The sequence below is a fragment of the Panthera onca genome, chromosome A2 (genome assembly GCF_046562875.1).
Source record: "Panthera onca isolate mPanOnc1 chromosome A2, mPanOnc1 haplotype 2, whole genome shotgun sequence".
NCBI lineage: Eukaryota > Metazoa > Chordata > Mammalia > Carnivora > Felidae > Panthera > Panthera onca.
In genome coordinates, this window is record NC_138340.1 from 719322 (window position 1) to 742321 (window position 23000).

The window sequence follows — 23000 nt, forward strand, 5'->3', positions numbered from 1 at the left end:
ACCCTTCTCCTGTGCTGACCAGTTGCTGCCTCCAGGAAGTCCTCCCTGACTGCTCCTCCCATGCTGTTCTTTGGGAGGGTCCCGCACTGAGGGCCCAGCAGGTCCTCTGGGGAAGGTGGCAAAAATGAGGCCAGGCCCCAGAGATGTCCCCCACGCCCTGCCCTTCTGGCTCTGGCTCTTTCTCCACGTGTCCCCCCACCGTGGGTCTCTCCACTCGTCTCTGTCTCTCTGTTTTTGTCCTTGCGTTTCTTTCTCTGACTCTGAACCTCCTTTGTGTTTCTCTCCACCTGCGTGGTCTCTTTCACTTGGTCTTGGTTTCCGTCTGTCTCTCTGCGTCAGACCCACTGGGACACGCTTTTAACAGGCACGCAGACACCGTCCCCGGCTCTCCTGCCCTGTGATCTGCGCCCCCTTCCCACAGCTCTGAGCGATTTTTCGAGCTTCAAAAGGCACGTTAATTACTCTAATGAGGTCAGGAGAGACCCCGCGCTCTGCCATCCGGAGCTGGGAACACACTGCCTGTCCCCCGTCCCCCGCCCCAAGCCCGGCCGCCGCGCGCCCACCCCAGTCCGGGCAGGGTGGGTGCGCTGCCCGCTTCCCAGCCCTCGTGCCTGTCAGCAGCGGTCTCCACGCCCCCCCCCCCACACCCCCCCAGCGTTAGCGCCGAGTAACTGGCAGCCCCCGCCCGCCGAGGTTAATGCACTGTTAGCAGGAAGTTCTCAGCGGCTAAAAGCCAGGAGAGGGGCCCGTCAGCCCGGGATGAAAGGGGGGCCCCTGTGTGCACGCGGGCGAGCGCGGGAGAGGCTTCCTGTGCTCACAGGCAGGCCCGGTACACGGCACAGACGCTCACGTGTGGGAGGCACGCAGGACGTGCACATGCACTCGGGTTCGCACAAGGGGGTCACCGCAGCGGGTCCCTAGCCTGTGCCAGGTCGGGGGGTCCAGACCCACGGCCCAGGCCCCTCCCGGCCCCTCCCGGTACCTCGATTGCCCCGCAGGCCACCACACATGCTGGACGCGGCCAGGTTGGAGTCTCGGGCTCCTGGTTGACGACTCGCTGTGCAGCTTGAGTCCCGGCCTGACCCCGGCCTCAGTTGCCCGTCTGGGAAACAGGGACAGGTGGGAGCTGGGCCCGCGTCAGCGGTCAAGGCGGGGCGTCTTCCCGGGACCTGGGGGGCTCCTCTGCCGGCCCGCTCTTTGCACCTGCCGCGCGGGGAGGAGTGGGGCCTCTGAAGACCACCAGAGCCGGGTCGGCAGGTACATTCGGTCCCATTGGTTATTTAGTGAGACACTTCCGCCACGCGGTTTTAGCTTCTTCCCTGGCACTGTGGCCTCTGAAGGTGCAAGGGTGTCGGACACTGACCCCAAGCCGTGGGGACTCGCCCTGCGGGCCAGGGGTCGGCCGGCAGCAGGCAGCAGGTGCTGGACCAGGGGTGACAGACACAGGCTAGGAGCCAAGTCTGAGCTTGGCCTTGGCAGGACCCTCCCCAAGTCTGGAGCAGACCCCCCAGCCCGAGAGTGCAGAGCAGGGTGGACAGGGGCAGACCCCATCGGAGACCCTGTCCTGGATCTGAGCCCAGGGCTGACAGCCGACCCTGAATGACCCCTGACTTTCACTGAGCCTTGAGCCCCAGACTGACCCCTGTCCCCAGAGTAAACCTGATCTCTGACCCTTGACTCCAGAGGAAGCTTACTCCAGAATGACCCCGCCCCCCACACTGGCTGTGCCTGGAGGCTGGGGTGGCCACTGGCCCTGGGAGGGGACAGGGCCTCCTAGGTGCCCACAGTGCCCCCCCCCTCCCGCGGGGCAGGAGTCCCCTGGAGCAGCGGGTCCTGTGCCCCCACCTCCACCTTGCCTGGGGCCAGGCCTTGGAGCTGCCCTGCCCTCCCCTCCCCAGGGCCCCGCCTCCAGGAGCGGCCGGCGGGCGCAGGGAGGTTGAATGGGGGACGCGCGCCTTTGTTCCTGTCCCTGCTCTGGCTCTGACCTTGAGAGAGAGACAAGAACAGAAGGAAAACAGAGCTTCAGCTCAAATCCGCTCGGCAGCGGCAGTGGCGGCTCTTGCCTTGGTGGCCCCTGCATGCAAATGAGCAGCCCCATTGCTGGGCCTTCGCCGAGGCGTCCTCCCTGTGTGGTGTGCCCTTTCTGTTTCCCTGACCCCCTGCAGGCTCACGTCCTGCTGGCTTTGACAGAAGAGACCCCAGCCCCAACTGTGAGGTCCCATCAAGTGGGACAACAGTGGCAGCTTCCAGAAGGCAGGACACTGGGCTGGGCCAGGCTCCACCTCCGTAGCTGTGTAAGGGGGACTTCCTCACTGGGGGCCGCCACCACCCTTGTGCTCTCCAAAGGGCCAGACCCGTCATCCTGGGCTGAGCTGGGCCCGTGTTGCTGGAAGCCCAGGCCCTCACGCCAGGGGCATCCGGAGAGTCTATTTGAAGGGCCAGCCCTGGGACTCGGGTACCCGCAGTCAGGTAAGAGAACAACACCCAGGACAGGCAGGCTGAGTTCTCCAGGGGACAGAGGACCGAGAACCTCCTCGTGGCGGGGGCGTGGGGGGCGGGGCGGGAAGCACGGGCAGGGACCGGCCTTGATGGATGATCAGAATTTGAATGGCACAAAAAAGGGAGGTACTCTCAGGGCACAGCCTGAGCAAAGGTTGGGAAGGGGTAGGGGGCAGAAACTCAGGCGTCGTGTGGCGTGTGCCCCCCAACACCCTGGAGGGACGTGGCTGACGTGGGTCCATCCACTTTGCTGGGGTGAAGGTTAGTTTGCCGGTCTCTGGCCTCTAATGGTTCCTGTTACGAGGACCTGCGACATTCCCTCCCGTGGGGACCTTCTAGTTCAAGGGCTCTGGTCTCACTCTCACCAGGCCTGGGCAAGTGAAACAAATCCAGAGAGGTGGACCCCAGCTGGGCACCACTGGCAGTTTCCAGCCGGCACTTGGTGACAGAGTACCTCTATAAACTCAGAGTCTGGTGACAGAGGCTGTGGCATGCATAAGACCGGAAAACGAAGGAACAGGTCCCCAGTGAGCTCCCCAGGAGCCACCACTCTGGGCCTCCGCTGAAGCCGTGCACTGTGCCCGGATGCCCTTCTCTGTCTTGCTCCCGGGTCGGATTTCATCTGTGTATGGACTTCATCTGCTGTTGGCCTGGATCCTACCTTGGGCGGCTTGGATCCCACCCTGCGTGGCTCGGGCGGATCCCTTGTGTAGTGGGCACCTGTTCTGTGCCTCCCACGCTCAGGAGCTGAAGCAGAGACTGTTGCTCCATTTCCCAGGAGAGGAAACAGAGGCCCACAGAGGACAAGTGACTGCCCTGAGGTCCCCCAGGGAGGCAGTGGTGGACCAGCCTTTGCACTCGGGCCAGCATGTGCCGAAAACACCTGCCCAGGAGGAACAGGGAAGCATGAAGCCGGTTAGCTCGCCGAGGTTAGGATTTGGGGTCTGGGTTGGAATGACTGAATGACGGTGGGACGGAGAGGGGGTGAGTCGTCTCTGTGCCTCCTCCTGTCCCGGGGGCCAGGCTCCGCAGACCGCCTTGCTGTCCTGAGGGAGAGGAGCGCAGGGGACCCTTGTGAGGATGATGGGGGCGGCGGTGGTGGCTCGAGGCCCCCCGGAGTTGGGCGTCTCCGGGGGGGGGGGGGGGCGGGGAGGGGGGCAGGACCCCAGGGCTGCCCACGGCAGGCAGCCCCACCGGGAGGGACGAGGGACGAGTCGGGGACGGTCTGGCCCGGGGTGGGGGGTGGGGTGGGCGCGGCGGAGGCAGGAGGGGGGCCATCCCCCCACCCCCGCCCGGCCCCCGCGTGGCCGGGGCACGGCAGGAGGGGGCGCCCGCGGCCCTCCCGGCGCTCGGGCGGGACAAAGGCCGGAGCCCCGGCCCCTCCCCGGCGGCTGCGGCGGCGGCCCGCGCTGCGAGAGTCCGCGCGGCCGGGGGGCCGGCGCCCGGGGAGGACCCCCGGCGCCCCGCCCGCCCGCCGCCTGCCTTCTCGGCGCCCGAGGTCGCGCGCGCACGGGCGGGGGGGGGCGGCCGGGGATCTCCAAGCGCCGGCGCGCCCTCCTCCCGCCCGCCCCGAGCCCGCCCGCTCGGCGGCGGCGGCGGCGGAGGAGGCGGAGACCGCTGGCAGGCGGCGGCCAGGCGAGCGCGGCGGCCGGACCGGGGCCATGGCGCCCGCGCAGCGCCCGCTGCTGCCGCTGCTGCTGCTGCTGCTGCCGCTGCCGCCGCCGCCGCCGCCCTTCGCGCGCGCCGAGGACGCCGCCCGCGCCAACTCGGACCGCTACGCCGTCTACTGGAACCGCAGCAACCCCAGGTGAGCGCGGCCGCGCGCGGGGAGGCGGCGCCGGGGGCCCCGGGCGCCCCCCGCCCCGGCCGGGCCTCCGCGCCCCGGGCTCTGGGCGGCCCCCGAGCGCGCTCCGCCTCGGGGGCGGGGGCGGGGGGCGCCGGCGGGCCCCGGCGGGAGCCCCCAGGGAGTTCCGGCGCCCCGGAGTTCGGGGCGCTCCCGCTCCTCGTGCATCCTGCCCCCCGCACACGCGCAGGGCGCCCCACCGGACGCCCTGCGCGCCCAGAGCGCCGCCAGCCCCCGGAGTTCGGGGGGGACCCTCCGAAGCTGGGCGGCCCCGAGTTCCTTTCCCGGACTTGGGGGTCCCCCATCCTGGGGGCCTCTCCGGGGACGCCTGCCGGCGTCGGAGTTCGTGGAGATCCCCCGGGGAACCTCATCGCCGAACTGTGCCGGGTGGGGACCGCGGCCTCCCCCTCCCCCCGGGGCAAGGGGTCCGTGGGCGCGTCCTGCGGGTGGGTCCCCACGTGAACTCGGGGAAGTTGATCTGTTCCTCCCTACCAAACCAGGACAGTCTTCGCTCCAGGGGGCCCAAGGTCCTAGCTTTGTAGAGGTGGGGAGACTGAGGCACCCAGGAGCGGTCCTGGGAGTCTTGGCCTGGCGGCATCCTCTCCCGTCCTCCCGGTGCTGATAGGGAAACTGAGGCACAGAATGCACGCGTGGCTGGCTCAAGGTCACGGTGAGGGGAGAGGAGCGGAGGTCGGGACCCAGGTGGCCTCGTGCCCAGCCTGCTACGCCTGGCTGCGGTGTCCTGGCCGCCCGCGCAACCCCTTCGGCGCCCAGCGCTAAGTGCAGTTTGGGGGGCAGCCGGAGTCCCGGCTAATCCGACTGAGAAAAGTTTGCTGGTAACTGACCACGTCCTGGATATCTGCAGAAGCCTCTGGGCCACCACCGGCTCTCCAAGGCCGGGGGGCCCACGGGAGATGGGGTTTGGAGCCCAGCACTCCGAGGGGTCAGCCCCAGCACCCAGGCTCCCACGGCGTTCCCAGGGCCGGCTGGGCTGCGCATGGGAGTGAGGAGGCCAGCCTCTCTGCTTCCTGCCCCTCTGCCACTGGTCACTTTCTCTCCCTTTCAAGTGCCGGTCAAGACACCCTCACTGTCCTCTGCCATCCCGTTACTGTCGGGCAGAAAGTTGCATAAAGGGCCGTCTTTGAGGCAGGCTCTGGGACAAGCGTAGCCACTGTCCTGCCGTGGGGGGCAGGGAGCGCACCCAGACGCCCCCCTCAGTTGCTCAGCTGTGGGGTTGGGCCCCGGGGCTGAGGGCCGAGACCCCGGGCTGCACAGGGACAGTCAGGCCACCGCGGAGCGGGTTCCCTGGCCGCCTTGCCCTGCTGGTCACATGTGGGTTTGATTAAGGCTCTTCCCTGCGGCCGAGCAGGGGAGCCCAGCGGGCAGCGCCTCCCCGGCCCAAGTTTTTGGTTTCAGCTTTGGAATCTCCGTCCCAGGCATGGCCTGTCCTTTGTTCTAGCAAACGCCAAACACACGAGGAGCCTCGAATGGGGACGGAAGGGGGTGGTTGGGGCCGCCTGCCGCCCCACCTGCCACAGGGCTGTGGACAGGATCCCGGCCGGGGGCGGGGGGGGGGGGGGGGGACGAGGCAGCCCCAGGTGCCCGGCTCTGGCCTCACACCCGAGCGCCTCCTGCTGCTGACCTGACAGTCCTGTTCCGACCAGCTGCCCGAGGGCCTCGGTGGCCCAGGGACCTCTCGGGAGGTTCGCTGCCCCGGGGCCGGCTGGCCTGGAACCTGCAGCCGGTGACAGGGTGCGTGTCGGACACGGGAGGAGGGGCGGTGTCGGGCCTCGGGTCCAAGGGCACCCAGGAATGGTGATTTCCCCGGGGGCGGCTGCCCAGGGCAGAGGTGCAGGGTCCGCGAGCAGGCCTGGAGCTGGCAGCAGTCCCGCGGGTAGAGACGAGAGACCCGGCTGGGTTAGTAACGGATCGGTGCGGCGGCAGGTGGAGGAGATGGGGGGGGGGGTGCCCAAGAGAAGGGGCGCACACAAAAGGCACAGCAGGGAAGGGGTCAGAGCGAGGGCTGGGCACACTGGGGTGGGGGGCAGGCGGTCGTGCAGGAGCTGGAGGGACGGGTGTGCTCCTGTGGGGAACGGACAGGCAGTGGCGCGGTGAGGCCGGCCACGCGTGCCCGGGCCGGCCTCGTACCTGCACCAAGGTAATAAGTACGTGGCTCTGTTTTCCCAGGCACATCCTCCTGCCGCGCAGCGCATTTCCTGCGCACACGCGGCTGGTGGACGTGGCCGAGCGAGCCCCGCACCCACCGTCACCGCCGCGGCAGGGTGGGGCCCCGCTGTCCGGGTCAGCCACCCGCAGGCGGGTCACCCCCGCACGCCGGCCGCGCGCCGGCCCCTCCCTGGTCCTTGCACCTGTCCGCGGCCGGGTGGGACTGGGCCCTCCGGCGGGGCCGCGTGTGCCGCCGCGGGGGGCTCGTGCTGTGTGTGTGGGGAAGGTCGGCGCGCCTCCGGCTCAGGCTTCTGTGTCTCCGCCTGTGTCGCCGCGTGCACTCGCGTGCTCTTTCCCGCGGCGTGCAGGGGTCGCTCACACACACGCCTGCGTGGCAGGGTGACGCATGTGCCTCCCGGCTCTGGCATGTTTGCACACGCGCGTGCGTGATTGTGCCAGAGTGCGTGCACGTGTTCGCACGGCGTGTCTGCGCGTGGAATGCGCGTGCCCGGGGGTGCGCGTGCCCGTCCGCGTGTGCGTGTCTGCACCGGGGAGGACGGGGTGTGTGTGTGTGTGTGTGTGTGTGTGTGTGCGGGGGGCGCACACGTGTGTCTTTAGCGCATCTGTGAGCGGAGGGCACGCGTGTGGCCGCGCGTGCGGCCCGGCCCCGGCCGTCCCAGGGCCCCCGGTGAGGGGGCGGACGGTTCCGGCGATGGCGGCACGGCTGGCTCTCCTCCTCTGTCCCCTCCTCGAGCCGGGTGGGTCCTCGCCGGGGGACTGTGCAGGGCGCCCGCTGTCCCCGAGTCCCCCACGCGAGTGGCGAGCGCGGGCCTGCCCGTGTGCGTGGTGCCGATGCGGGCGGGGGCTGTGGGCCCGGAACAAACCCGCACCGGGAGGCTCGGGGCCGGGGGAGCGTTTGAAGGGGGCTGCGTGTGCTTCCGCGTGTGGGGGTGCAGGTAGGAAAATGGCGACCGGAGAGGGTCTTTCCCACGGTGGAGGCGTCGGGCCTCCCTGGTCCCCGTGGCGCTGCAGCCCTGCCCGCGGCCCGGGGAGAAGTGGCTTTGACCGGGTGATGCCATATTTTGCTGTAGGAGGGTTTTTGGTTTTGTTCGAGAGAGGTCAGTCTGCCTGGCTTTCAGAGCTTGGAGGGCGAGACCGCTTGGGTCTGGGCACCCGGGGCCCGAGGGTGGGGCCCGGGGGTGCCGCGGGGAGCCCGGGCCCGAGCTCAGGCAGGCGGCTGGGCTTCCCGGAGCCTCCGCGTCTCCGTAAGTGGGGGCTGACAGGTGTGGCGGTCAGCAGACGGTGGCAGGGCCCTTGTGGCCGGGCAAGGCCCCGGCGTGACCCCAGGGGCTCAGACGTCCCCGACAGAGAGGGAAACCGAGGCAGCTCCTGCCGGTGAACACAGGGGCTTCTGGGGCTGGACCCCAAATCTGCATGGACAGCGACGGTCCAGCCCGAAGGACAGGGCGAGAAACAGCTGAGGGGGCGGGGGGGGGGGCAGTTCTGAGGGCCGCCCCCCCCCCACTCCCCCCACTACGGGCCTGGGCAACTTCTGTCCGGGTCTGCCTCTGGGGTCTGATGGGCAGCCGGGCCTTCCCTGTCCCCAGCCTCGGTGCCTCCCCTTGGGGCGCTGTGCCTGCGTTGGCTCTGGCAGCTCTGACCTCCGGGCCTCCCCACACGTCTCCGTGAGGTCTGCGGGCCCCTCGGGGTCACCCGTGGACGTGGTTCTTGGGGCAGCACATGCGTTCACGGGGTCTGGGGGGGCGGTGTTTCTGAGGGCCCGGCCGTCTCCTTCCATCGGCCCGTCCCGCAACCCCTAAGCCAGGCCGGCACCCCTCTTCTTACCCTCAGGAGCGGGAGACGCGGCCAGCCTTGCCCCGTGGCGTGGCTTTGGGGGGACTTTTCTCCTTTGGAGATGGGTCCAGGGGGAGGGCTCGGCTGTGCCCCCCCCCCCACACCCCCGGACCCCATGCCACGTCTTGGCCTCCACACGGATGACAGCTAGGTGCACCGGCACAGCTCGGTCCCCACGTCAGCCACACTTTGGCAGGCCAGCCCTGGCCGGGGTCTCGCCCCCATGCCTGCTCTCTTGCGCTCTGGGGGCTCGGCCGCCACGCCTCGGTCGCCCTGTTGGACCTGGGGATTTTGGTTTCAAGCGGCTCCGGCTCTGTTCACTACACGAGCCAAGTTGCCCCCTCGGCCGGCCCAGCCACAGCCACGCACCCGTCCGGTCTGCCCACCCCATTATGCCTCCCTTTCACGGACCCGGAGACAGTGACTCACCCATGGCTCCGGGGAAGGCGGGCCGGTCGGGCTGTCCCCAGTCCTAGAGGCTGCTGCGTCCAAGGCCGGCTAAGGACACTGGGGGGTGGGGGCGGGGGGGGGGTTCCAGGACAGCCACGTCCTGTGTGCTGCTGACCCCGGGGCCCAGAGGCGGGGCTGACCTCTGGCTTCAGCTCCGGGGTCAGGTCGTTGCTTCAGTTACCCACCCCCTCCGCACACAGCCTCCCCGAGGCTGACCCCGCACCACCTGGGGGCCCGGGTTTCTCTGAGGCTCCCCCCAGCACCGGAGCTCCCCCCCCCACCCCCAAACCCCTCGCCGCAGCAGAAGGAAGGTGGCCAGGCCTCAGGTGGGGGAATGTCTTCTCGACCCCTCAGAAAGCTGGGGGTGCGTGCCGAGGTCTTGGGCCTCGCCGGGGATGGCGGTGGGGAGGGGCTGACCCTGCCCCGGCCTGGGCCTCGGGACCCTGCTGCCCACCCAGGGCCCGCCTGGGTGTGTCCTTCCCTGGGGTCTTGGTCACTAGGCGGCGTGATTGGGTTCAGACCAGGGAGCTGGTCCCAAGTGCAGCTGGCAGGGTGGGCTTCAGCTTGCTGGCGCCTCACCCCTGCCTCAACTTCTAGTCTGGGGGGGGGTGGCACAGCCCTCCCCACTCCCATTTTGGGCGAGACTCCTAATTAGTTGCTTTGCTATTAGCGTCTAATGACTTGACAATGGCCCGATTGGAGCTAATTAGCTGCCCCTGCGGCTGCGGGGTAGGGGTGGGTTTGGCGGGCAGGCTCGGGTCCGCCAGGGGCTGGGAGGGCTGCCTGGAGGAATGCACGTTGGCAGCAGCCGGCAGGGTGAACGAGAGTGGGGGTGAAGGTGTGGCACGGGAGGGGAAGGGCTGTACGTCTGAAAGCCTCAGGAGCCCTCTGTCTGGGAACCCGTCCCAAGTCAGTCATTAACCCCTTAGTGAGAGTTTTTATCTCTCTCTGTTGCTCCCATGGAGCATTTGCATATCAGGCTTCCTCACTAATGGAGAAAATGAAAGCTTTGTCTTGCTTGCACCGGCTTGGTTTTGGGGTTGGGCCCTTCCCCCGCACAGGCGCCACCCTGAGTAGGGGCCAGGCGCCCGCCCCTGGTTTGCCCGCCAACTTGGAACCGGGAAATGCCAACGCAGCAAGGCCATCGCTATTTTAGAGCCGGGGAGGGGAAAACAATGGTCCGCTTAGGCAGCCAGAGCTGGGGGGGTGGGGGCTTCTTCTGGGACGCACCTGCCAGGGGTCCTCACCCCATGTGTGGGTCACTGTCTGCTCCCTGTGACTCTGGCACCTCAAAGACCTTGAGTCTTTGGCCTTTGTTTGATCAACAAACGTGCGGAGGCACTGTGCACGAGGCCTGTGCCGGCAGTGAGGGAAAGGGGTGGAGAAGGAGGCTGGCCCCCAGGGTCCGGGGTCGAGGGGGGGGGGGGACAGACAGCAGACTGTGTAAAGGTAAAAATATGACAATGTTGGAATGAGATATGTGATGAGGTGGAGGAGGCGGGAGAGAGCAGGCTGGGCAGAGGAGCACATGCAAAGGCCCTGGGGTGGGAACCGGAGCAGCCAGAAGGCTGGTGTGGCTGGAAGGAGTGAGCTGGGGGCAGATGGGGGACAACTTGGGTGGGAACAGTGAGGCCATACGGGCCTCGTGACCCGGGAGGACCGTGGGTTTTATTCTGAGTGATGGGGGAGCTCTGAGTCAGCGAGTCAGTGGGTCTGATTTACACTCAGAAAAGCGAGCCCCGGATTGGGGGAGGCCAGGAGCCTGGCCCGCCTGGCAGGGCCCAAGCATCCAGCCTCTGAGCCAGCAAAGCAGCCTCGCTTTTGGACGTTTTTCGGGAGATTAAACGGGAGAGGAGAACAAGATATTGGTCCAGCGCAGGGGAGGCAGACACCATGGAGAAGCACGGGCAGGGGTGGGGTGGGGAGTCGGCGATGCCCCGGCAGCCCCACCCTCGAGTCCATTCGTCTTGCGAGGCTCCGCAGAGAGCTGAGCTCTTCCCTTTCAGGCTGAGCATACATCCCTGCAGCAGAGGCCAGGGAGGAGAGGGGAAACTGAGGACCAGAGGGGGCCGGGGCCTGCACGGCGGCCGGTCCTGTACGCCCCCTCCCCCCACACCGTGGTTTCCCCACCTCCACCTCCCCTGCAGGGTCGGGCCTGGGTGGTCCTGGCAGGCGCTTGGCCACGGCTGTCATCGATTGGCTGATCAATGGGGCTTTCAATGGGCTGGGAAGGAGCGAAAACGACTTTTGAAAAAGCCTGGAGTGGCTTTTGCATCGATCTCGCCCAAGCGGCCAGAGAACACAGCCAGTCCGTGAGACACCCGTGCTTGGCCAGCCGAGGGGCAGCCCAAGGGATGGGCACGGTCGCTGCCTAACCCTGCCCCAGCCTGACCCTGCTATGAGCCTGACCCTACCCCAGCCTGACCCTGTCCCTGTCCCAGCCTGACCCTGACCCTGCTTTGAGCCTGACCCTGGTCCTGACCCTGGCCCTGCTGTGAGCCTGACCCTGACCTAGCCTGACCCTGGTCCCAGCCTGGCCCTGCTGTGACCCTGACCTAGCCTGACCCTGGTCCCAGCCTGGCCCTGCTGTGAGCCTGACCCTGTCCCTGTCCCAGCCTGACCCTGACCCTGCTTTGAGCCTGACCCTGGTCCTGACCCTGGCCCTGCTGTGAGCCTGACCCTGACCTAGCCCGACCCTGGTCCCAGCTTGGCCCTGCTGTGAGCCTGACCCTGACTCTGCTCCAGCCTGACCCTACCCCAGCCTGACCCTGTCCCTGTCCCAGCCTGACCCTGGCCCTGCTGTGAGCCTGACCCTGACCTAGCCTGACCCTGGTCCCAGTCTGACCCTGCTGTGAGCCTGACCCTGACCTAGCCTGACCCTGGTCCCATCCTGACCCTGCTGTGAGCCTGACCCTGTCCCTATCCCAGCCTGATCCTGACCTTGTCCAAGCCTGACCCTGACCCTGTCTCAGCCTGGCCCTGCCCCAGCCTGGCCCTGACCCTGCTCCAGCCTGATCCTGTCCCAGCCTGACCCTGCCCCAGCCTGGCCCTGCTGTGAGCCTGACCCTGACTCTGCTCCAGCCTGACCCTACCCCAGCCTGACCCTGTCCCTGTCCCAGCCTGACCCTGACCCTGCTTTGAGCCTGACCCTGGTCCTGACCCTGGCCCTGCTGTGAGCCTGACCCTGACCTAGCCTGACCCTGGTCCCAGCCTGACCCTGCTGTGAGCCTGACCCTGACCCTGTCCCAGCCTGACTTTGGGCTGCCCTGCCTCTGTGCAGGGCCTGCTATGTACACGACTGGTGTTCTCAAGGACTGTCCCCACTGTACAGAGTTGGAAACTGAGGCTTGAGACGAGAATGAACCACAAGACCTAGCTGGGTGCAAGCCCGAGCCTGAACACAGAACTACCTGCAGCCCCCAACTGACCTCCACTCCCTGAGTCTCTCTGCTGTATTCACTGAATCTGCAAACAGCGTCCCACTTCTGTGGGGGTGGGCAGAGCCCCCCATTCCTGGGCGGTCCGAGAGCAGGGAAGGGCTGGAGGTGAGTCTGCTCCCTCCGACTCTCCGAGCTGGAATTCTCGGGAGTCTGCGCCTCAGCCGCAGACTTGACATCCCCACGAGATCTCCTGGGTCAGGTTGGGAAACCTGAGGCACGAGTGAGCAAGGTCTCCCGCTGCCTCACTCCCCCCTCTGGGGTCCCCGGAGCCGCCCCGACCTGGCGCAGAGCCTCCGGGCTGCAGGGGGGCAGCCAATCCCGGCTGATAATCCTGCCCCCCCCCCCAGTTGCCCGGCATGGGGGCCGCACCTCGGCTCCCTCCCGCGGACTGGGCCACAGAGGCGTGGCGTGGCCAAGCTGGGGTCCAAGCAGCCTGGGCCCCTTCTGCTGTCGACCCTCACTGGGCCTCAGTTTCCATGCCCGTACGGAGAGGGAGAAGGGGCTTCCCACCCCTCCTCTGCTTTTAGGCCTTTTATGTGCTAATAAAGCTCCTCTCCGGAGGCCCCCTTGTCCCTCCTCGGTCCAGGCTGCGTTTACATGACAGGGACCCAGGAGACCGCGTCCGGGAGATCTAAGGGCTCCTGTCGCTGTGGCCCGAGGCGGTGATGGTGGGGGGAGCTGACCTCCATCCTTGCCAGACGAAGCTGGGTCTGGGGGGGCTCCCCAAGGCTGCGTGCACAGGCTGCCTGACAGTTGGGACCTCCAGGGCAAAGGCTGGGAAGCGGGGCTGAGGGGCGGAGGCGGCAGGGGTGGGGGAACCTGGTGAGGTGACCGGGAGGTTGGGGGGCAATTGTCAAGTCGCAGAGGCCCTGGAGGGAGATCCCCGGACTTGCTGGAGTCACACTGGACGTAAGGAGTTGAGGCTGGGGGCGGAACCCAGAGCACCTCTGAGCTGGGCTGGGGCGACCTTCACGCCAAACCCTGCCCCCCCCCCCCCCCCCCGCAAGGAAACTGACGCTAGGAGAGGGGTCCAGAACACCCAGCTCCAGGCCCCACCCACCTGTGCCGCCTTGGCAGTCAGATCTGCCGAGGAAGAGGTACGGCGGCTGCCTGTGGTGGGCAGCCTGGGGGCTGCCTGGAGGAGGGGACGTGGCAGTCAAGCAGTAACGTTTATTTGGAGAGGGACTTCGTAACGGGGAGCGGGGGCAGCTTGTGCCGGCCCCGTCACGGAAGGGCCCGGACGCGCGGCCTACGGGAGGGAGGCTGGGTCCCGGGGGCTCCGCACCTGCCGCGTTGCATGCGGTTACCCAGAATGCCCGGCGAGGCGACCGCCCCTCCTCCCCCGACGGCCGCCTCGTGGCGGGCGGGCGGGCGGGCGGGAGGCTCGGGCGGCCTGGGGGGGAGGGGGAGGGGGTGGGGCACGTGGGCCCGCGCCGGCCCCGCCCCCGGCCCGCAACCGCCGGCGCTGACCCGGCGCCCCTCGTGCTCCCCGCCCCCCCCCCTCCCCGCGCGCGGACCGCGGGGCCCAGGTTCCACGCGGGCGCGGCGGACGACGGCGGGGGCTACACGGTGGAGGTCAGCATCAACGACTACCTGGACATCTACTGCCCGCACTACGGGGCGCCGCTGCCGCCGGCCGAGCGCATGGAGCACTACGTGCTGTACATGGTCAACGGCGAGGGCCACGCGTCCTGCGACCACCGGCAGCGCGGCTTCAAGCGCTGGGAGTGCAACCGGCCCGCGGCGCCCGGGGGGCCGCTCAAGTTCTCGGAGAAGTTCCAGCTCTTCACGCCCTTCTCCCTCGGCTTCGAGTTCCGTCCGGGACACGAGTACTACTACATCTGTGAGTGCGGGGGCGGGGGGGGGGGGCCGGGGGTGCAGGAGGGGGGCCGGGGGGGATGCACGAGGGGGGCCGGGGGTGCAGGGGGGGTGGGGTCTGGCCCAGCCTTGGCCTCTGTGTCTCCCGGGTCAAGCGCTTGAATGGAATCATTCTTCTCGCCAGCCCCAGAGGCCTCACTCTGTAGAGTTCCCATTTTCAGATGGGGAAACTGAGGCTCAGAGTGGGGCTGAGGTCACAGACCCGCAGATGCCCCTCTGTGACCTGTCTCTGGATCAAGCCACTGGGCCTTTGGGCTCCACCATCAACTTGCGGGCACCGAGATCAGGGGTGGTCACTGCCCCCCCCCCCCCCCCCAGCCAGGGAAACGGGTGTAGGGACTCTGGTGGGGGAGGGGAGCATGGTCAAAGCCAGGGGCGAAGGCAGAGCTCGGGTTCTGCCCATCACACCCTGGCTTGGGCAGGGAGCTCCCAGGCCCTCCCCCGGCCACCCTCCCCCACCATCTCCCCCCCACCAGGCCCACCTGGCCCAAGATCCCCCGAGGACTGTGGGAGCTGCTTTTCAGGGCTTGGGGACCCTCAGGCACAGCCCCGCGGGGCGAGTGGGGGGGGCTGAGGGAGGCTGTCCCTGGCTCTGCTGCACATGGGAGGGGGGAGGGATTCCAGGGGCATCCTTCTTCCTCCCCCTAAAGTGCCAATGGCAGGGTCTGGGGACAGGACGCTGCTGTGCCCTTGGCAGCCCGTTACTCTGCAGGGACTTAGCCAGGAACGCGGGAGTCTAGGCGTTGTCCCCACCGGCATGGGGGCATCGGGGAGCCCGCGTTGGTGTGGGGCTGATGCCTCTCCAGAGCCACTGCGACCCCAAGGGGCACGGAGATCCCCATCTCTCGGCCTCGTGGGGGCCCACAGGGAGCCAGGTGGGGCGCGGGGTCCGCCCCTGGGGCTGTGGGGAGACGCAGCCCCTCGCTACCCTCCTTCCCGCTGCGTCACATTAAACTCTGTGAGGCTTCGTTCTTTCCGCTCTACTTGGATTTTTTTTTTCCTTTTAATTCAAGGAAGAAGCGGGTGGAGGAAGGGAGAAGGTGTTTAAATTAAGGCCTCGTAATATGAGAAAAATTACATTTTTCTTTCCAGGACGGGAGTTTCATAAAGATAATTATTGCAATTACTCTATGACGAATGTTATTTTTATTCCACGCTTTTTTGTCTTCATCTTCCAGCGTGAGGGGCTTCTGGGGGGCGGGCAGAGGCAGTGGCCACCAGGAGGACAGGGGGACAGGCCTGAGCGTGTCCGTGTGCCGCGTCGTGCACACGGGGTGGGGGGGGTGTGCCCGTGCCGTTGTCACACGTGAACCCCCGTGGCCCCCACTGGGCTTCAGGCCTCCTTCCCCTCCCTACCCGGGTCCCCAGGCCGCCTCCCGCATGACTCACCGCTGTGGTGTGACCCCGGCCCCTCCGGGAGCTTCCGTGGGCCGTGTGGGCCGAGAGGCAGGGAGCAGGAAAGGTGGAATTGGAGGCGCGGGGACCTAACGCTTCGGCCTCCCTGTGACCTCCAGCAGGGTGCGTCCCTCTCCGCGCGAGGTGGGCGCATAGCCTGTCTCCCAGGGGTGACTGGCTTCTGGGAGCTCCCAGATGGAAGTAATCATTTCCAGAGCACTCACTGTGTGACGCACGAGGCCCAGATAGGGGGTGAGTTGCCCACAGACACCAGAGAGCAGGTATTCGATCCCAGATCAGTCATTTGGTGACACTGATTTTTTTTTTTTTTCTGACTGGTTAAAAACATTTTCATTCAACACCTTCGAACTTTGCTGTGTGCTGCCTTGGGGTGACGTGGAACCAGACACAGGCACCCCCAGTCTCTGGGGTCGGGGTTCAGCAAAGGGAGGGGCAGGGGAAGTATGCGGGAGGGCTTCTGGGAAATAGAGGGCATTGTGTCTAGGGCTTTGAGGTGTGGTTAGGAGTTTTAAGGGCGGAACCTCCCGTAGCCTTGGGTCAGGGTCGAGTTACCAGCGTGGGGAAGGGGATGTAGCCCCAGGAGGTCTCTGGCACTGAGAGCCCCCTACTCCACAACCCCCACCCCCCTCTCTTCCAGCTGCCACACCGCCCAATGCTGTGGACCGACCCTGCCTGAGGCTGAAGGTTTACGTGCGGCCAGCCAGTAAGTGCTCGGGGCATCGTGCAGGGTTTCACCCCCCACCCTTGTGTCCCGAGCCCACAGAGCCCACGGACGGCTCGGCAGAGCCAGGGGGTGGTCCCAACACAGCCCGGGGAGTCCCTCAACCTCAGCGATGGCGGGGGCGGCTCCTGACCCCGAGCCTCAGTTTCCTCACGTGTGAACGAGGACGGCATTTCAGACCTTCGGGGCTGAGGGTGAAGTCCGTGACCGGGCCCTCTGCTGAGGCCGTGGCTCCCTTCATCCAAGAGTGAACACCAGGGAGGTGCCCCAAGATAGGCCAAAGGGCCCACGTTCTGAGCTCTTGAAACATCAAAGCCACACGCAGAGAAGGGGGGGGGGTCTCCGCAGCCTTGTGACTTCACCCAGGCGCCGGACACGCGTTTGGCACCCGCTGTTTGCCATGCTCTGCACAAAAGGCACAGCCCCGACCGAGATGGACAGAAATCTCCGGGTCGGGGAGGGACAGCTGAGGCAGACTGTGGGCGTGGGGGGGCAGCCCCGTGGGGAGGGGGGCCACCTGCTGACCATCCTGCCTCCGTGTCCCCCCAGACGAGACCCTGTACGAGGCCCCGGAGCCCATCTTCACCAGCAATAACTCGTGCAGTGGCTTGGGCGCCTGCCAGCTGGTCCTCAGCACCGTCCCTGTGCTGTGGACCCTCCTGGGCTCCTAGTCCCGGCCCACCTGGATGCCCCGCCTAGAGACCAGCTAGAGACTCCGTTTCTCCCACGACTGGTGCTGCCCTGCCAGGCAGGGGGGGGCTGTCCACCGCCCCAGGGCCAGCCCTGGGGGGCGCGGCTAAAGGCCCTGATGCCTGAGAGGCCGGGTGTCTGTCCAGCCTCCCGGCCAAGCCATTCCTTCCAGGGTGCCGGAGAGCCCACGAACCTCTCGCTAGGGCTTTTCTTTTACGGCGGAATCAGAAAGACTTGAGTTTTTAATTTAATTTATTCCTCGCTGTTGCCGGTAACTTTGGGAAGGAGACAGAGTGGATGCTGCGTGGGTCCCTGGCCCCCCCGGGGCACGGGGATCGGGAGACCCCTGGTCTGGTCGACCCTCCAGGTGCCCTGGGACAGGCCGGTCTGAGACGGAAGGGGCCGGGGATGCGTGCCCCTAATTCCAGCCCAGGGATCAGAGCCCACCTCAGACCCCCCCCACCCCCCACCCCCCACTCCCCACTCCCCCCCCACCTCCTCCCTCCAGGGTGCCTCACCAGAGAGCCCCCGTGTGGAGCCCTGGCCCCATCAGAGCCCCTGCCCCCACGTCTTAGAACCGCTTAGGCCCCGCCCGGTCCCCCCAGCCTCACCCGCTCGCCCCCGAGGCCCAGAAGACGTGACATTTCTGTAAATAGAGCCAGCAAGTATATACTGTGATTTATTTTTACTGTATTCCTAAGGATGGCCTGGAAAGTTTCTTTTTTTCTTACCCCTTCACGGGAGGGGGGCACTTTTATTTTGGTGGGGGGGGTGGGGGGACTTTTTAGAGTAGAAGCCGCACTTCGCAATAAGCTCGTGTGTCTGTCGGAGCCCCTGCCCCTACTCTCCGAACTAATAACGTTTGTAAGAGAAAAGAAAACAGGACAAAAGGAAACACGGGGGCCACCACCAAGAAAAGACACCCCCCCGACACTTTAAAGAAGCAAACCGCATTTATACAGATTTCATATTTCCTACCCGCCTTTCCTGATCTGTGTTTTATATATATTATATATAAATATATACGGTGCGAGGCCACCAGGAGACGGCTCCTGGATGCCGGGTGGGGGGCTTTTGTAGGGGGCATCGTGGGCGGGTGGTGGCGTCACGCCTGGAGCTGGCGACCGGGACCCCCCCCTCCATTACAATCAACTTTGGATTCTGTATTTTTTTATAATAAAATGAGCGTAAACTTCGAGGATGTGCATGTGTGTCTGGGGCCCTCGGCCCGGATCGGGAGGGGCACTCGGATAATAATTTGGAGTCGGGTCTGGAATCTGCCAGGCAGAGGCGTCTTCGAGGGCCCTCCGGGATCAGTCGTGACGGCTCCTTCGCTTGTTCGGAGGCTGGGCCCTGGGATGGACGTTTCACGGGGTGCTGTATCCTCCACTGCCCTCCGTGGGCCTCAGTTTCCCCCTCTGACAGATGGAAGCAAGTCCTCTGCTCCCTGGGGCAGCTGGGAGGGGGAGAGGGGAGCCTGGCTGGCTGCGAGTATATAGCAGGGGCCCATTGGGATGCCAGGACCCCCAGGGCTGCTCAGGGCCTCCTGCCCCATCGTCCGCTTGGGGCGCGAATCCTCCCGTCCCGTGACGGGTCTTGTAGGGTCCGATCAAATCCTATGACATCCGTGTAGCCAAGCTCTACCGCCGCGTGACTCAGTTTCCCTAACTGACCAGGCCAGGGTGGGGTCTGTCCGTTTCTTTTCTTTTCTTTTTTTAAAATTTTACGTTTATTTATTTTGAGAGAAAGAGCGTGCGGGGAGGGGCAGAGAGAGAGAATCCCAAGCACCCCGACGCGGGGCGCAAACCCAGGAACCGTGCGAGCGTGACCTGAGCCGAAATCAAGAGTTGGACGCTGAAGGGGCTGAGCCACCCAGGCGCCCCATCTGTTGCCTCACGGTCCCTTTCTGGCTTTGCAAAAGGCACGTGTCCGGGGCTGGGGTCGCAGGGGCCTTCACCCCAGCCTGGCCCCAGGTGGGGGCAGAGAGGCTGGGGGCCACCCAGCAGACCCTCTCAGATGCTTGTCGCCTCGGTGGTACGTCCGAGACCCAGCGTCTGGGGCACAATTAGCGGGGAGGAAAGGCTGTCCGCTAATTAATTCGGCCGAGCTGGGCCCCACGACAGGACCTGCCTCTTAATGAAGCCAGTGTAGCCGCACAAAGACCCCTGTGTGCGCCCCGCCCGCCCTGCCCGGTGTCCCCGGATGGACGGTGACGCCCGAGCTGCGCACCCTGAGGATCCCCCACTCCGCAGCGAGGACCCCGAGGCTCAGGTAGGGGGGAGGCCTGCCCCCCCCGCGGCTGTTTTCCCCCAGACCCCGCGTCGCGGGGAGGGAACCCGAGGGAGGACTCAATGCGGGGATCGTGGGGCGGGATCTTAGCAAGTGACCTTAATTTTCTTATTTCAAAAGAACTTACTGAGATATAATTCACATAGCACACCATCCTTCCATTTCAAGTACAATCCAGGCGCTCGGGGGGCTCGGTCGGTTAAGCGTCCGACCTCGGCTCCGGTCACGATCTCGTGGCTTGTGGGCTCGAGCCCCGCATCGAGCTCCGTGCTGACCGCTCGGAGCCTGGAGCCTGCTTCGGGGTCTGTGCCTCCCTCTGTCTCTGCCCCTCCCGCCACCCGTGTTCTGTCTCTCAAAAATAAGTAATAAGACATTTTTAAAAATTAACAAAAAATTAAGTACAATTCCACAATTTCTAGTACGTTCACAGAGCGGTGCAACCATCACCTCTCTCCAATTCCATCACTCCAAAGGAAGCCCCGCCCCTATCACCCGTCACCCCCCATCCCCCATCCCCCACGAGCCCCCTTCCCGTCCGTGGATGAGCCCGTCCCGGACGTTCCACACACGCGGACTCACACCCCGCGTGGCCTCCCGTGTCGGGTTCCCTCCCTGAGCGTCGCGTGTTCGGGGTCCGTCTGCGGGGCGGCGGGGGTGGGAACCTCGCTCCTGCTCGCGGCCGAGGGACGTTCCCATGCGTGGATATATCACATTTTGTTTATCTAGGCACCAGCTTATGGACGTTTAAGGCACTTCCAGTTTTTTAAGACAAAGTTTTAGCACAAAAGGACCTCGGATGGGTAAGGACAAAAATAGCTTTGTTCCACCTCAGGGTCTTGGCACATGTTGTTCCCCTGGGTCGTGTACCCTTCCCGCAGGTCACCGATCACTGGTCCGCTCCCTCCCTGAGACCTTTCAGATTAGGTCACGTCCTCTCTCGACGTCCCTGGCCGAGTGGCCACTCCCCCCCCCCCCCCCCAATGTGGCATTTCTGATTCTTCCCTGTTCTCCCCCGGAGACTGGGAGTTCCCAGGGGGCAGGGCCAGTCCTTGGTCATCACCGGACCCAGTGCCCACACTTGGGAGGCCCCCCTTGGGCTTGTCATCTGCTACGTGCACAGGCACGTACACGCGTGTGCAGAGGAACCCCCAGCCGCTCTCGCCCACGCACGCCCCTTACCACTGGACACTTGCGTTCAGGGCCTGGGTCACTGGCCACCATCCACTGCCTCAGGGGCCACCGTCAACACGAGGAGGGGCTGCGTTGTGCACAGTGGGGACCCTGACCCTGTGGCCCCCACCCCGGCCTCTCTGCAGGCCCCCTGGGCAGCCGTCTGTATGCGGGCCCCTGAGCAGAGGGGACTCGATTTCCCTCCCGGGGTGCCCGGGTGCCCCGCCACGGGGAGGGGGTCTGGGAGGTGGGGAGGGGGCGTCCTGAAGTCCCCCCAGCACTTCCGGCTGCTCTGGGATGGAGGCGTATCTCCTTGCCGTGAGCACCCGGTTAGATTTGCTGTTGTATTGCTTTGGGGGGGGGGGGGTCAGGCCTCAGCCTCAGGATGGGGGCCTGGTTGCCCCTCTCCATCTCCACTGGGGAAAAAGCCGCAAGGCCCCAGTGCCCCTCGCACTCAGGGCTGACGGGGACCCCCTGATTTTAGGGGTCCCGTGACACAGCTGGAAGCCCATGCTCCTGTATCCCGCTTCAAGGAAGGTCCTCACCCCAGCTCCTCCCCGCCTCTCTGGGTGCGCCCCCCCCCCCCCCCCAGGGCCACTGCCTTGCCTGCACCTTCCCAATTAGCTTCCCTCCCTCCCCCTCCCTTGCTCCTCAAGGCCCCAGATCTTGTCTGTCTCCTCCTCTAGACTGTCAGCTCCCTGAGGGTGTGGAATTTTGTCTGTCCTGGTTGTCACTGCGTCCTCAGTGCCTAGAATATGCCGGGTACACAGTAGGTGCTCAGTGAATTCTTGTTGATGAATGAATGAATGAATGAATGGATGAGGCAGCTGCGTGATTAGCAGACAGAACGTAACACACGGATGGTGCTCCCAATGCCAGCGTCGGCGCCCCCAACGAGCAGTAAGTGTGCACCTACTGTGTGCAGCGGTCAGTGCTGGGCCCTTCCTGGGTCTGCGTGGCCTTCGCAAAGTCCCCCCCCCCCAATATCTGGGGGACTTTCAGGCCATGGTTGGCGCCCCTGATCCAGGCTGCAGGTGGCCAGGCGGCCACTGATGGACAAGGAAAAAAGCAAGTTCACAGCCCAGAAGCCCCCGAGGAGCCACGCAAGCCGGAAATTAAGTGGACGCAGCCAGGCAGGTGTGGCCAGCAGGGCAGAGTGTCCCCTCCAGGTCCCCGACCCCAGCTGCTGGGCCGCAGGCATCGCTACTAGGGCAACTCGGCCAGGTCATGGGGCTGGGGCAGGGGGTGTGGGCCTGAGGGGGAGGGGCCGGAGGGGGAGGGGCCGGAGGGGGAGGGGCCTGAGCGCCAAGCACGGGGCAGATGGCAGGTCCAGCACAAAGGCACAGAGACCACACTGATGCACAGCCCAGGCTGCGGTGGAGGCTGTGGGGGGCGGGGGGACCGCAGGGGAGGCTGTGGGGGGGGGGCTGCAGAGGAGGGGGCGGGGGAGCCAGTGGGGCAGGACTGGAAGCCAAGAGGAATGCACTCTGGAGGGTGGGGGCTGCCGGGCACCGGGACCTGCACCCCCACCCTCACCTGCTGGTGCAGAACCCCCGCAGTGCCCCCCGCTGGCCGTCTCCACACTTACTGGGACCTCAGGGTTGCTCAGGGGCCAGAGACCGGGCTGTTAGGGGTGAGCCCCCTCCCGCTGCGGCCAGAGGTTGGGAGAAACTCGGGGGGGGGGGGGGGGGGGGCTGTGTACTGACCCACCCGGCTGATGGAGAAACAGGCTGAGAGGCCGGGGGCCTCATGGACAATGCAGTCTTCGGGGGGCACCGAGTGGTCGGGGAGGCGGCTCTCCTGAGCACATGGGACACAGGCCCCCCCCCCCCCCCCCCCCCCCCCCCGCCAGGCCCCACTGGCCCTTGGAGTGAGTCCAGGGTGACCCCGGGCCTCTGTGGGATCAGGATTTGGCCTGGGGCAGCCCAGGGCATGAGATCAGAGGTCCCCCCACTCCCCCAGCAGCCAGGAAACATTCCTTGGGTCCCTGTGTTGGGGACCCCTGGGGCCTCCCTCTCCCTGAAGCTCTGATGTGCTGTGCGGGTTGGGGTTTAGGGACCCGGGAGCCCGGCTGTGGTTCCGGTCCAGACACCCCCCACCCCCCACCCCGTGCTGTGATTCTGGTCCAGACCACCCCACAGGCGGTGCGGCCTTGCCCTCTGGGCCTGGGGCGCTGGCCCGGCTCCCAGGGTGGGGGACGCTTCCAGGGGAGATCCAGAAAAGTTATTTCCCAGGACCCTCCTCCCCGTGGCCTCTCAAACCCCAGCTCCCGAGGGGGCGCACTGATGGGGCGCAGGGGGGCCGCGAGGGGTGAGGGGCTGTGGGTTGCGGTTGGCGCTTCCCCGAGCCCCCACCCCCTCCCCCGCCAAGACTCCTCCCCGGCCGCCTCCCCCGCGCCGGTTTGCAGGCTCTAAGTGCTTAAAAGCCTCCTGCGGCCGGGAGCAGCGGCGCGGGTGGAGGCGGGGGGCTGGCAGGGGGCCCGGGGCGCCCCTCCGGAAAAGGCCTTGAGCCTGAGACAGGCGGGGAGGCCAGGAACCGCCCGCGCCCCGCACCCCACGCCCGGAACACAGGGCCCGGACCCCCC

At 66.3% G+C, this 23000-nt stretch overlaps 1 protein-coding gene across 1 annotated transcript; it reads left to right on the top strand.

The window, feature by feature from the left end:
* Positions 1-1891: 1891 nt before the first annotated feature.
* EFNA2 (ephrin A2) lies at positions 1892-18147 on the top strand. Its single transcript, XM_078443735.2, has 5 exons — positions 1892-2469; positions 3278-4306; positions 13782-14095; positions 16184-16249; positions 16817-18147. The coding sequence occupies exons 2-5, from the start codon at positions 3462-3464 to the stop codon at positions 16936-16938; spliced, it is 1347 nt and encodes a 448-aa protein (XP_078299861.2). The 5' UTR covers positions 1892-2469; positions 3278-3461; the 3' UTR covers positions 16939-18147.
* Positions 18148-23000: the final 4853 nt, after the last annotated feature.

Bases quoted from the DNA above. Each gene is read 5' to 3' on its own strand.
- EFNA2 (XM_078443735.2), top strand. From the start codon at position 3,462: ATGACGGTGGGACGGAGAGGGGGTGAGTCGTCTCTGTGCCTCCTCCTG. The intron at 4,307-13,781 runs GTGAGCGCGGCC...CGCGGGGCCCAG, and splicing joins TGGAACCGCAGCAACCCCAG to GTTCCACGCGGGCGCGGCGG. The intron at 14,096-16,183 runs GTGAGTGCGGGG...CCTCTCTTCCAG, and splicing joins ACACGAGTACTACTACATCT to CTGCCACACCGCCCAATGCT.